General features: G+C 45.3%; 1 protein-coding gene across 5 annotated transcripts in view; it reads left to right on the top strand.

Annotated features, from left to right (window-relative positions):
- LOC147013600 (uncharacterized) overlaps positions 1–12,559 on the top strand; it is a 42,344-nt gene that overhangs the window by 3,958 nt on the left and 25,827 nt on the right. Inside the window, exons 2-3 of one of the 5 annotated variants that reach the window (XM_085855540.1) lie at positions 8,713–8,764; positions 10,604–11,527. The exons of 1 other annotated variant lie outside the window; for it this stretch is intronic. In XM_085855540.1, the coding sequence (XP_085711666.1) occupies positions 8,713–8,764; positions 10,604–10,822 (271 nt within the window). In that variant the 3' untranslated portion in view covers positions 10,823–11,527. 3 more of the 5 variants (XM_085855542.1, XR_015051387.1, XM_085855539.1) reach the window with 3 other exon arrangements.

The raw sequence follows: 12,559 nt of genomic DNA, 5'->3' as shown, positions 1-12,559 counted from the left end.
GCTATCTCAAAAAGTTGTGAATGGATTCAAATGAAATTTGGGGAGCACAATGGGTGTCTGACAAGAAAGAATTGCTTCAGTTTTGGTGAAGATCAGAATGCTGACCCGGATCCAATAATTTTTAAGTGATTCTTCACCATTGAGAGATAGGGCGAAACCGATATATAGCATGATATCTCAAAAAGTTGTTGACGGATTCGGATAAAACTTGGTGGACACGTTGGGTGTGTGACAAGGACGAATTGATTTGAATTTGGTGAAGATCAGAATTTAGATCTAGATATGAGAATTTTTTTAATTTTAAAAGTGATTCTTCACCATTGAGAGATGGGGCTAAAACATATATATATATATATATATATATATATATATATATATATATATATATATATATATATATATATATATATATATATTTGTATACATTGTCAAGCCTCGTGTGAGAGCGAACACACAATGCACGCAAGGGGGGGAATGAGACGAGGGAGGGAGTGGGAAGGACAAAACAGTGTGGAACAGAGACATTAGGAGATCTGTGGAAGGGAGAGGGATGGGGCGGGGAACATGGGGAATACAAGATGGACATTACAGGGACTTTCAGGAAGGAAAGCAGGGAATTTGAAGGAGGTGAGTTTGGGTGGATGATCGAGGGTAGAAAAGATCGAGGATTTGGATGGGGGATGATAAGAGGTGGTGGTGAACAGCTGTTTTGAAGGCCTGGAGGGAAGAGTGGGATTGAATAGAGGGAGTTTATTCCAAAGACAGGAAAAAAGTTCTGGTTTTGGAGTTCTGGGTTTGGTTCTGGGTTTGTTCTGTTCTGAGAACCCCAGAGAAACCCAGAAAAAGTTCTGGGTTTGGTTGACTTCCGGTTCTGGGTTTCTAGCATCGACAGGTCTCCTTCGGGGCTCTCTGCTGACGATCTCAAAGTTAAGTTTCCGGTCATTATCTGTCCCGTTTTAACTGTTTATTTTCTCAGCTACATGTTACTGTGTGTTCCGAGTTCGGTTTTGTTTCAAAAATCGTGCTATTTTGTGAGATTTTGTCGACCTTGTCTTACCGGTTGCTTGAGGCCGACCGGTTCCCCTTGGTGTACGATCATGTTTATTTGTTTTTCTCCCCATTACCTTCAATTTCTATCTTTCCCACTTTCCTAACGTCCGCCATCCCTTCCAGCTAATCATTCTATTTTTTATCTTAAATCAAAAACAAACAAACAAAAAATATGATACCTTTCTCCTTGCACACTCACAGGTCTCAATTCTTCTTCTTCATCTCCTCTTCTTCATCTCCTCTTCTTCATCTCTTCTTCTTTTTCCTCCTTTTCTTCTTCTTCCTCGATTTTTTTCTATTACACTTCCATGACCTAATCTGTTGAAAACTCTCTCAAACATTAATAATAATAACAAAAACGATCTCTTATAATGCTTCCTCTTCCTCTTTCACACGTGCGGTACTCTTTACTGTATCAGAATGCACTACTCTTCTGCTATTTAAACAGACTGCTCTCAATTCGACCTTTCATTCATACCTTGCCTAAAAAATCCAACTGTTACACCGTTTCTTCTCTCCATTCTCTGAATTTGCTGTTATTGCATCCCTCAAGAAATGTGTTTAATCGCATAACTGACCGAAAACTTTTTAAAACCCCAGTTTGCTATGAATGTTCACTTTCCATCAACCATTCTTTTTTTCCAACTTCAGTGCCAACTCACTCCTCTCACCCCTCACTCTCAAAGCAACCATCCTACTCTTCTCCCTCCAAGCCTCCCTCTCACCTCTCTCAAAAACTCCCCCCTCACCTTTCTCCCACCATTCATCCCCCTCACTCATCCTTCTCAAAGTTGCCCCCCCTCCCATCCACAAAACTGTCTACTTCCACTGCCTTCTCACCTCCATCTCTTCACTCCACCTCCTCAAATCCTCAACTGCCTTCTTCCCCCTCTCTTATCCCCCCTCTCCTCCAGCACCACAGACCCTTTTCTCCTCCTCATTCGGCCCCTCCCGAGCTATTCTGCAATCCCCACACTCTCTCAACAATCCTCTTTTCCTCCCCCTCATTCCTTGTCCTACCCTCCCCCTCCCCCCCACCCCTTGCAACCAAATCTTCCTCCCCTACCTCTTCATTAAAAGTGTGGACCTCAAATATCTGGGGCCTTCGCTCAAACCTTTCAGATCTTTCCATACAGGTTGCCACTGACAAACCAGACATAATCTGCCTAACAGATACTTTCCTCCCCCAAGACGTGTCTGACTCCCAAGTATCGCTCCCTGGTTACTCCCTCCTCCGGTATGACAGACCTAAGCCTCATCCTGGTGGAGGTATTGCTCTCTTCATCAAAGACTCTATTCCTCACTCTCCATGCACTGCCCTCACTCCCCCACACCCCCAGGAATACCTCGGCTACGGCTTCCCCTCCACTCCCACCTCATGTTTATATGTGTACTGTACCGTCCACCTAACAGTGATGACTCCATCTACACCTCACTATCTGAAAACATGGACCATCTTCTATCTTCTCATCCAAACTCTCTCTTCCTCATATGTGGTGACTTCAATTTTCATCATGCCAGTTGGCTCGGTGTGGGTACCTCTCTCACCTCTCATGGCACCTCAGCAAAAGCTTTCTGCGACTCATTGGGACTGACTCAATCGGTCAACTTCCCCACCCGGATCTCAACCAATCTCCATCTCTTCTGGATCTGATTTTGACAAATTTCCCTGACAATATCTGCTGCTCTTCCTCCACTCCAATTGGTTCTTCTGATCACGTCCTTGTCAAAGTGGACATCTCACTGGCTATTATCAGAGAACCACCTCACCGCCGTCAAGTCTGGCATTTCACTCAAGCCGACTGGCAGGGTCTCCAAGCAGCCCTCAAACTTATAGATTGGTCTCCTATCGCTACTTTCTCCAACATCAACTCTTCCTGGGAATTCTTTCAAAGAAACTTGCTCTCCCTCATGCACAGATTTATCCCCTCTCGTCTTCAGTTGTCCTATCCTTCCTCGCGCCCTTGGTTCACTGAAGCTTGTGGTGAGGCAGTTGTCCTGAAACAACTTGCCTTTGCCTCATGGAAAGCAAACCCAACTGAGGGCAATCTCAGTTCCTTCCGTAAAGCTCGGAACAAGTGTGTATCTACCATCAGGAGAGCCAGAAAACAACATCTTTCTCATCTCAAGTCTGAACTCTCAAACCTCTCTCCCTCCTCAAAATCCTGGTGGCGTCTAATCAAATCTGTTTCTGGTGTATGTTCCCCCTCCATCCCCTCCCTTACCTCAAATGGCAGCACTGCTGATACCGCACGTGAAAAAGCTGAATGCCTAAACTCGGTGTTTGCAGCTAAATCTTGTGTCCAAAACCCATCACTTTCTCTACCCACCTTACCCAGTCGCACCCAACTGTCCCTGGATTCTGTGTCCTTTTCTCCTGACAAGGTGGAGAGCTTGTTGTCAAACCTCGACTCAGATTCTGCAACCGGTCCAGACGGCATCAGCCCACGTGTCCTCAAAGCCTGCTCTTCTGCTCTTGCTCACCCTCTCTCTGTTCTATTCACCCTCTCATTTGCTCATGGTCATCTGACATCTGCTTGGAAATCAGCAAACATCACTGCCCTACACAAAAGGTGCAAAAACAGATCCCTGCAACTACAGACCAATCAGACTTCTCCCAATCATCAGCAAGGTTATGGAATCCATCATCGCTTCAGACATCTAATCCTTCCTCTTCTACAATGGCTTGATTTCTCATCATCAATTTGGTTTCAGACCAGGTCAGTCTACCCTGGATATGCTGCTTCTGCTCTCCCAACAATGGATGGAAGCCCTCAATGCCAGACAGGAAATCAGAGCCGTATCCCTGGATATATCACGTGCTTTTGACACAGTCTGGCACCCTGCCCTACTCAGCAAACTCTCTTCCCATGGTATCCAAGGCCATCTCCACTCATGGCTCGCAGACTTCCTCTCCTGTCACAGTCACCGTGTGGCCCTAAATGGAGTTCTTTCATCCCCCCTTCCTGTCCAGGCTGGAGTTCCTCAAGGTAGCGTTCTGGGCCCTGTTATTTTTCTGGTTTTCATCAATGATCTCTCCGACTCTCTGGAAAATCCTCTATATCTCTTTGCTGATGACTCCACCCTCTGCCGTACCATCGGTCATCCCTCAGACCGGCAAGCAGCAGCTTCTTCGCTCACTGCTGATCTGGATAAAATCACAAACTGGTCCAACGGACCATGTGTTTCAATCCGGACAAATCTCACACTCTCACTATGTCTCTTCGAAAGGACCGTTTAGAAAACCCCCCCATCCACTTTCTCAACAATCCTCTGGAAGAAGTCCTTTCTTTCAAGCTTCTGGGTCTCAGTATCTGCCATGACCTTTCCTGGGAAAGCCACATTTCAAACCTTGCCTCCAAAGCCAGTCGCCGACTGGAAATCCTCCATCGTGCAAAGTCCTTCCTCGGCCCACCTGAGCTCCTGACCACTTACAAAGCTTTTGTCCGCCTGATGGAGTACTGCTCTCCCCTCTGGGCTGGTGCTCCTGCCTCCCACCTTTCTCGGCTTCACGTTGTAGAAACCTAGACATTTCGGATCATTGGCATCTCCCGCAATGAAGCTGAGTCTTTGGGCCTCTCACTCAATCACTGCAGGTTGATCGGTGGTCTTTCTGTCTTCTACCGTCTCCTCTCCAGCCTCGCCCCCCCCCGCTCTCTCTGCAATTTGTCCCCACCACATTTCCGCAGGGCGCTCAAGGTCCGCCAAAAACCCCCTTCTGGTAAAACTACCAAAATCACGAATCATTGCTCACCTTCACTCTTTCATTCCTCTTGTTTTTCCCACCTTTGGAATAAACTCCCTCACTCTATTCAATCCCATTCTTCCCTCCATGCCTTCAAAACAGCTGTTCACCACCACCTCTTATCATCCCCCATACAAATCATCGATCTTTCTGCGCCCGATAATCCACCCAAGCCCACCTCCTTCAAAATCCCTGCTTTACTTCCTGAAAGTCCCCGTAATGTCCATCTTGTATTCCCCATGTTCCCCTCCCCATCCCTCTCCCTTCCACAGAACTCCTAATGTCTCTGTTCCCCACTGTTTTGTCCTTCCCACTCCCTCCCCTACCGTCTCATGCCCCCCTTGATGTGCATTGTGTGTTAGCTCTCACATGAGCCTCGACAAGGTATACAAAAAAAAATAGTGGAAGGGTAGTGCATTCTGATACAGTGAAGGGTACCACACCTGTGAAAGAGGACGATGAAGCATTATAAGAGATCGTTTTTTAGTCTTATCATCATCATTATTATTATTATTATTATTATTATTATTATTGTTTGAGACGGTTTTCATCAGATTCGGTAATGGACGTGTTGTAGAAAAAAATCGTGAGGTGAATGGTGAAATTGGATCGGTAAACGCAGGGGGTCTAAACAGATCATGTGGTTACGGGAGAAGCACTTGGCTCTGGGAGGTGTATCGTCAAAAGTGAAATTATTTATTTTAAATAAGGATTGTGTAACATTTGGAAAAGGGAAGGTTGAAGTAAAATCGTGGAAGTGCGTGGTAAATTTGGACGGTAAATGCAGTGTGAAGCTGCTGGGTCGATGAAAAGTACCAGGAAGAGACACACACGTGGTTACAGAAGGTGTAGAGATCGAAAGGATACAAGGAAGATTATTATTTTTTGATGTATTTTTGAAGAATAGGTAAGATTCGGGAATGGAAGGTTGTAGGAAGAAATCGTGAAGGTAATGGTGAGAGAGGGTCAGTTCAGTCGAATAAAGATGGTGTGCCAGCAGAAGGAAGAAGAAGAGGAATCAAAAAGAAGAAGAAAAGAAGAAGAGGAAGAAAGATTGAGACTCGTGAGTGTGTTAGGAGAAAGGTATTATTATTATTATTATTATTATTATTATTATTATTATTATTATTTTGGATTTAAGACAAGAAATAGTGTTTAGATGGGGGACGTTGGGAAAGTGGGGAAGATAGAAATTGAAGGTAATGGGGAGAAAATACACATAAAGATGATCGTACACTGAGGGGAATGATGGGTAGGCCTCAAGCACTCGGTAAGACAAGGTCGACGAAAACTCACAAAAATAGCACGATTTTTGAAACAAAGCCGAACTAGGATGCAGGTAACAACACAGTAACATGCAGGTGAGAAAATAAAGAGTTAAAACTGGACACATAATGACCAGAAACTTAACTTTGAGATCATCAGCAGAGAGCCCTGAAGGAGACCTGCCGACGCTCCAAACCCAGAACCGATTTATAAGCACAATATTTAAAGAGTTATGGGGCCTGATATGTTCTAGTGGATCAGGCTGTAGTTTATCGTGGTGTAGGTATGCGCTCTACTGAGGGCCCTTCTAGTTTCCTTCTGTTATACTTCGTCTCCATCTCTGGACCTCTGGCGCTAAAGCGCAGACAAATCTTTGGCTCCTTGTTGCATATCCTCTTTCTGCACCACTGCAGTCAATTCCTCTTCGTCTTTCTCGTCATCCCCCAGCAAGCACTGATCTCCCACCGTCCTTCTCTCTTGCCACTTGCTGTCTATCCCTAGTTTTAATTTCTTTTATTCTGTCTCCGTTCAGATATTTGTGGATCATCGACATGACTCCTTCAAATTTGTAGAGTGGGATTGTCTTTGTCAGGCCAGCCAATTGTGTTGAGTTTATTTGGTCCATGAGTCTTTTTTCCATCTCCTTTCATCCCCTACACTTCATGCATGGAATAAATTTTACAATGGAGGATGGTTTATTTTTCCACCAAACTCCAGCTTTCCTTATTTGAACCTCTCAACTTGAGCTTTACCTCCAGTGGTTGTGGAGCAGGTAGCACCTTCACGGCTTTTCACCCTGGCGCACGTCTGCCTCATTGTGAGACGATGGTTTGTCACATTTGAGAAGGTGTGGTCATTTTGTTTTTTGTTTTTATGCACATTCTCATTCTTCTGGCTTTGCCTGTAAGGTGGTCTGCGTCCCTGTTTTAACGAGTGTGTGTGTGTGTGTGTGTGTGTGTGTGTGTGTGTGTGTGTGTGTGTGTGTGTGTGTGTGTGTGTGTGTGTGTGTGTGTGTGTGTGTTGGTTGGTCTCTAGATTACCGTTATTCTCAGGTTTTCCATCTGTCTGTATGTATGTAATGGACAGCTCTGGAAGCCAGAGGAGTCAACCGATTTTGATGAAACTTGACTGGTAGGTTCATACCAGGATCTAGTTGTATGCTTTTGAGCACCATTGCTATGGATGCCACCGTTGCCAAGCAACGGGACTTTGAAATTTTTGAAAAATCCCCCCAAAAATATCGAAAATCTAAAATCGGCTTCCGTGCTTTTATACGCACTATAATCAACCTCTTTGTCAAAAATTTTCAGCCCGATGCGTCAAAAACTGTATGACGTATGCAATTATATAGAGACCACCCATGTCGCCTACCAGCTTGTATGTGTGTTTGTGTGTATGTGTGTACACATATAAAACAGGCCAATCAAATTCCCAAAGGTGAAACATCTGTGATGTGGTGTGAATGTGTGTATAGGTAGTGTAGTTGAGGAAGTGAAAGAGAGGTTTGTATTAGTGTAGACGACACAACAGTCACATGTGCTTCAGACCTTTTTTCTGCAGTTCTACGAGTTCTGCGAAAAACTCCCAAAAATGTATGTGTATGTGAAGTTGAATGATTATATTGTGGTGACCATTTGCTCACCTATCCCCACAATGGCCATTTCGATATCGGTTGGCTCAATGTTACATCAACCAAGATGAGGCTTCATGCACTTGTCCGTGATGGAGGACCTCGACCTCTCCTTCAAACATACAAAGTAACATTGAACCTTTCTCTATCAATTTTGTTCTTAAAAATTCCTTTGGGATGAGGAAAATCATTTTATTTCATGTAATCTTTTAAAAATAACTATGTGCACCAATAGAGTCTGTCCAAAAGCAGAAAGTGTGATGATTGTACTTGACCAAAAGATGGTGAACTCATGTCAAACAAGTGTTAAGTTTCCGAGATACAGGAGGTGCCTTGACTTACCTCGACTAGTCTACACGTTGATACTCTAATGAAAGGTAGTGTGGATCCCGCTTCATCACAATGGCACATGAAGACACCTTCCCTGCTGCGCCCTTTTTGAACCACGACCGACAGGATTCCACCCCTGCGGTCACAATCACCCGGGTGTGGTCCCTGGGTAATAGAACTCGGATTCCGCCATGGACGGTCAACTTGATCACCGTCCCGAGGCGCGAGGTTCGGCCTTGGGACTCCAGGCCATATTGCCATTGACTTGAACCAGCACGCTCTGTGCTGCAGCAGTATTCCTGCATCCAACACCCTTTCAGTCTCTTGTCCCAGCTGTCGCTCGACTCTCTGATATCCTCCGAGTCTCATCTTCTATTGAAAATCAGAAATCGTCACAATTAGCACAAGGCTTGGTTTATTCGGTTTCCAGCATGTTTGTGACATCATCCTTTCCCCACCGTGCAGGTACCAACCTGTGAGTGAGGTACGGGGTGGGGGGGTCACAAAAGTTTTGGGCTGTCCCTTATAATGGGAACAAGGTGCTTTGGCTATCTGCTACCTGGGGTGTGGGAAGTGCAGGGGTGTGTTGTGTCTGTGTATGGTGTCACTCGAGAATCGTCAACGATCCATTTCGGAATTACCGTCTACCTGCACCCACTGACGAGCACACACTGCCCTCCTTGTGTTTCAGCGTGTACGGGGCTAGTGTTGCGGCAATTGAGAGCAAGATTGAGCAAGCAATGGTAAGAGGGTGGCGTTGGGTGGTTGAATCGGTGATTAATGAAAAATGGGTCTAATGGAATGAATGAAAGGTAAAGTGCTGCTGGAGAGATCATGATCATTTCAGGTTTCATTTATGACGTCATAATAATTGATAACACAATTGAAAGGAGAGGATTGTGGACCATCGTGTTGCGCACGTGCACCTGGCTCCTGGGTAAGAGATGCAACACGTCAGAGGCGAGAACAGACAAATGGATCCCAGGGGAAGATAGACTAAGTGCACAGTAATACAGTGAGCAGGAGCGAGTGCGACCAAAGAGGAAACAGGCATTCACAAGGAAGTCTGGTTGGGGTTGAGTGAGTGGAGAAGGAACCCTGGAAGGAAGAGGAGGAGCGTGGAACGATTAATGCTCGGTTCCTATTGGTCAGGCTCAAGATGCTATTTTTAGCATCCAGATATAAGGAGGCTTGAGAGTAACGGTGGTGCCAGATGGGCAGAGGGCCAGCTATGTAATAACATGGCATGACATGACATGAGCTTGATGCAGGAGGTGTCAAAGCACGCAGAGGTCGAGGTCGAGGTCGCACCTGCTGGGGGTTCAGGAAGATCCCAGGATCGAGGTGGGATGGTAGGTGATGATGATGATGAAAGTAAAGATGTGTCACAATCTCTGTTCATCGTATCGCAATGAAAGCGACTTGTGAAGGCGTCCGTGTCATGTTGTCATGTTCCTTGTGATATATCGTGGAACATTTCCTTGTACTCCATCTGTTTATTGTGCTCAGGAGTTCCAGGTCGGTGGATTCGTTGTATTTTGCTATTTTGAACATCAACCGTGACGACAGTTTGTTCCCCGACTGAGCAAGTTCAGTTAAACTATTACCACGAGTGATGTGTAAGCACATGACTTACATTGTTATACAGGACGGACACAGGTACCCACACCTTGTGTGGAAGGAATTTCGAGTTTGGATACAAGAAGATGATTTGTAATACTGTCTACCACTGAGTGGTGCTGTACTATACACATTAACAGAGAGAATTGGGGTCTTCCCCTGACCCTGAACCCCCGACCTTGAACCCCCGACCTTGAACCCCCGACCCTGAAGCCCCGACCCTGAACCCCCGACCTTGAACCCCCTACCCTGAACCCCCGACCCTGAGCCCCCGACCCTGAACCCCCGACCCTGCAGGTTTAAAATGTTGTCTTGTATCTTCATTTGCCAAGACCATTCCAAAGGGCGACAACATGATGGGGATACGACCGGTGGGGCCGATTCTATCGATGGACAGACAGTATAACTATACGTATATATTTTAATTATTATTATTTTATTTTTGAAGAGACATTGCAGTACATCACCGAAACCGATGAGTTCCATTGAAGAGGTTTAAGATTCGTTTTTACATTTGCCTTTCATTACGACATGCTACGTTCCTCGTAGCCTGTAGTTTGGTTCTAGGGACAGTTTGTTTTTTTTGTTGTTTTTTTTGCATACACTGTCGAGGCTCATATGAGGGCTAACACATAGAACATACAACAAGGGGAAACAAGAAGGGGGGGGGGGAGAAGGAAGGAAACAGACATTAGGAGATCTGTGGAAGGGAGAGGGATTGGGTGGGGTACACAGGGTAAACAAGATGGACATTACAGGGACTTTCAGGAAGGAAAACAGGGAAGTTGAAGGAGATGGGTTGTTTCCTACAAAGGTAGATGTATGTTGGCAACACTTGTGCTTCATTGTTCAACTTTGTGAATCTTGTACTTTATCCTCCTCGATCCCTTCGTTCAGGAGACTGAACGCGTGAGAAGCACCGAGGGTGTTCTGGAATAATCTGACGGATACGATGTTTACAGGATCTTGTGAAGTCGCATCTCATGTTTGCCGTCCGTGAGGAGGTACAAGAGCTGAGGGATCAGATTAGAAACCTTTTGGAGCGAAACCTGCAGCTGGAAGAAGAAAACTCCCTCTTGCGGACATTTGCTAGTGCTGAGGAGCTGGAGGAAATCGGTTCTCAGGTGGCACAACAGTCGACGCCGCAACCCAGCTCGACCGCGTCGCAAGCGTCACCGTAAACTCCGACCGTTTTGCTGGCTGCAGACCAGGACGCGTCTCAATATGGCTGCTTGGAGATCTTCACCGCTTTCGTAGCGTCTCCTCTGAGCGAGGCCTCTTTGGTTGGAACTGCTTGCACTTCACCTGTCCCCGGGCCTGTCAACTGCCCAATGTAGTGCAAAACCTGTCGAGTTATTTGTAATGATGGTCAGGCCAGTTTGTACTGGGGAAGGGAGGAGGGCTTCAATAGTGTTTATGATCTAAATAAGTAAAAGGTCTACCAATTCGAGCAAAGACCAACAGTCATCGGTTGAAGCTGGTGGACCCTTTGATCTCACCGAAAGTATTTTTTTTTCTTTCTTTCTGGCTGTGCCTGAAATGAGTGAATTTGCACTGCGGGTCTTCGTTTGATATACGTACACGTATGTTATATTATATTATATTATGTTTAAAAACAAATGTTATCGATGTGTGGAGTATGTTTGTAAATGACAGAGCGTGTTATATACAGTACATCGTTTTAGGGATTAAGTGGTTTTTTTGTTTTTTAACATTTCGATGTGGGATAAACTCGATTTGAAAGCACCTGGTGTTGTGAACAGGTGGACAAATGTTCCTCACTAAATGTGTCTGTTTTTTATTTTTTATTTTTGTCAGTAACCAAGACGGTCCTGACTTTTTAATCATGATGATGTGATCATATATAAATAAATAATTAAATTGTTCATGTCTGTTGTGTTAATCTTTGTACAAATCAAGGTGTGCTTGGTGTATTACCTTTTTTAGAGTTTGCCCCAAATGGCTTTACCGACGAATTGAGAAAGATAATGATGTAACACCTGTGTGTTTGTCATGTTCTCATGATGTGCAGTTATTGGTTCACTTGGACATTGAAGGTGGTACATTGGAAACGGGGCTGACAGGATATCCTACAGAGAATCAAATTACAAATTCCTGCCCCAACTACTGCTGGGAAAGCGATGGCAAACTTCCCACCATGACCCTTGTCAAGAAACTTCTTCAGCAGACCCTTGGTGACACAGCATGGTGTATCAGTTAGTCAGTCATATTGGGTGTGGTGTATTTATTCGAATGTAGCCTGATGGCTGATTGGCTGGATAATTTTCTGGGGGTGTGGCTGTGCCGCTGATGCAGTGCCCCTCGTTACCAAGAAGCTAGCTAGTACTCATTTTGCCAACCTCAGAAGGATGACGGGCTGAGTCAACCCACCTGGTGTTAATTCAGTGGCAGAGTGGCTTGAACTCAAGACCCCATGATCTTAAGCCAGCCACCTTAACCGTTAAGCCAACACTTGGCCTATTGGTTATGGTGATGACACTGGATGGATTTCTCAGAGGGGATGGGTTTAAATGCAGTCGATTTTTAACGATTGGGATTCTTCGGTTGTGGAAACCGAGTTCGTCTTGGGAGAATTATTTAACAACTTGAAAGGGGGAGAGGTGATCTGTCTGCACTCACCTGGTCTGTTCGACATGGTATGGTTGTCTTAATGCCCTCAGGGTCAGTCGGGATGGCGGAAAGGTGGTGCACTTACCTCTGAGCTGTCTCTCTCAGCTGTCTTGCTGATGCCCTCAGGGATGAGGGGATAATGCCCTAAAATGAGAGCGATGAGATAAAGGTACAACCGAGTCCAAACCACTCAAGTACTTGAAGGTACACGGTCGACGCGATGAAAAGCTTTCTCCTGATCAGGGAGAACGAGTCCCAAATATTTAGGCTTTTCCCGACACAGTTTG

This window comes from Eptatretus burgeri, chromosome 14 (assembly GCF_056783735.1).
Source record: "Eptatretus burgeri isolate ZD-2024b chromosome 14, Ebu_testis_v1, whole genome shotgun sequence".
NCBI classification, from domain to species: Eukaryota; Metazoa; Chordata; class Myxini; order Myxiniformes; family Myxinidae; genus Eptatretus; species Eptatretus burgeri.
Note: the sequence above shows the minus strand (reverse complement) of the source record. Positions and strands in the feature narration are given on the sequence as shown.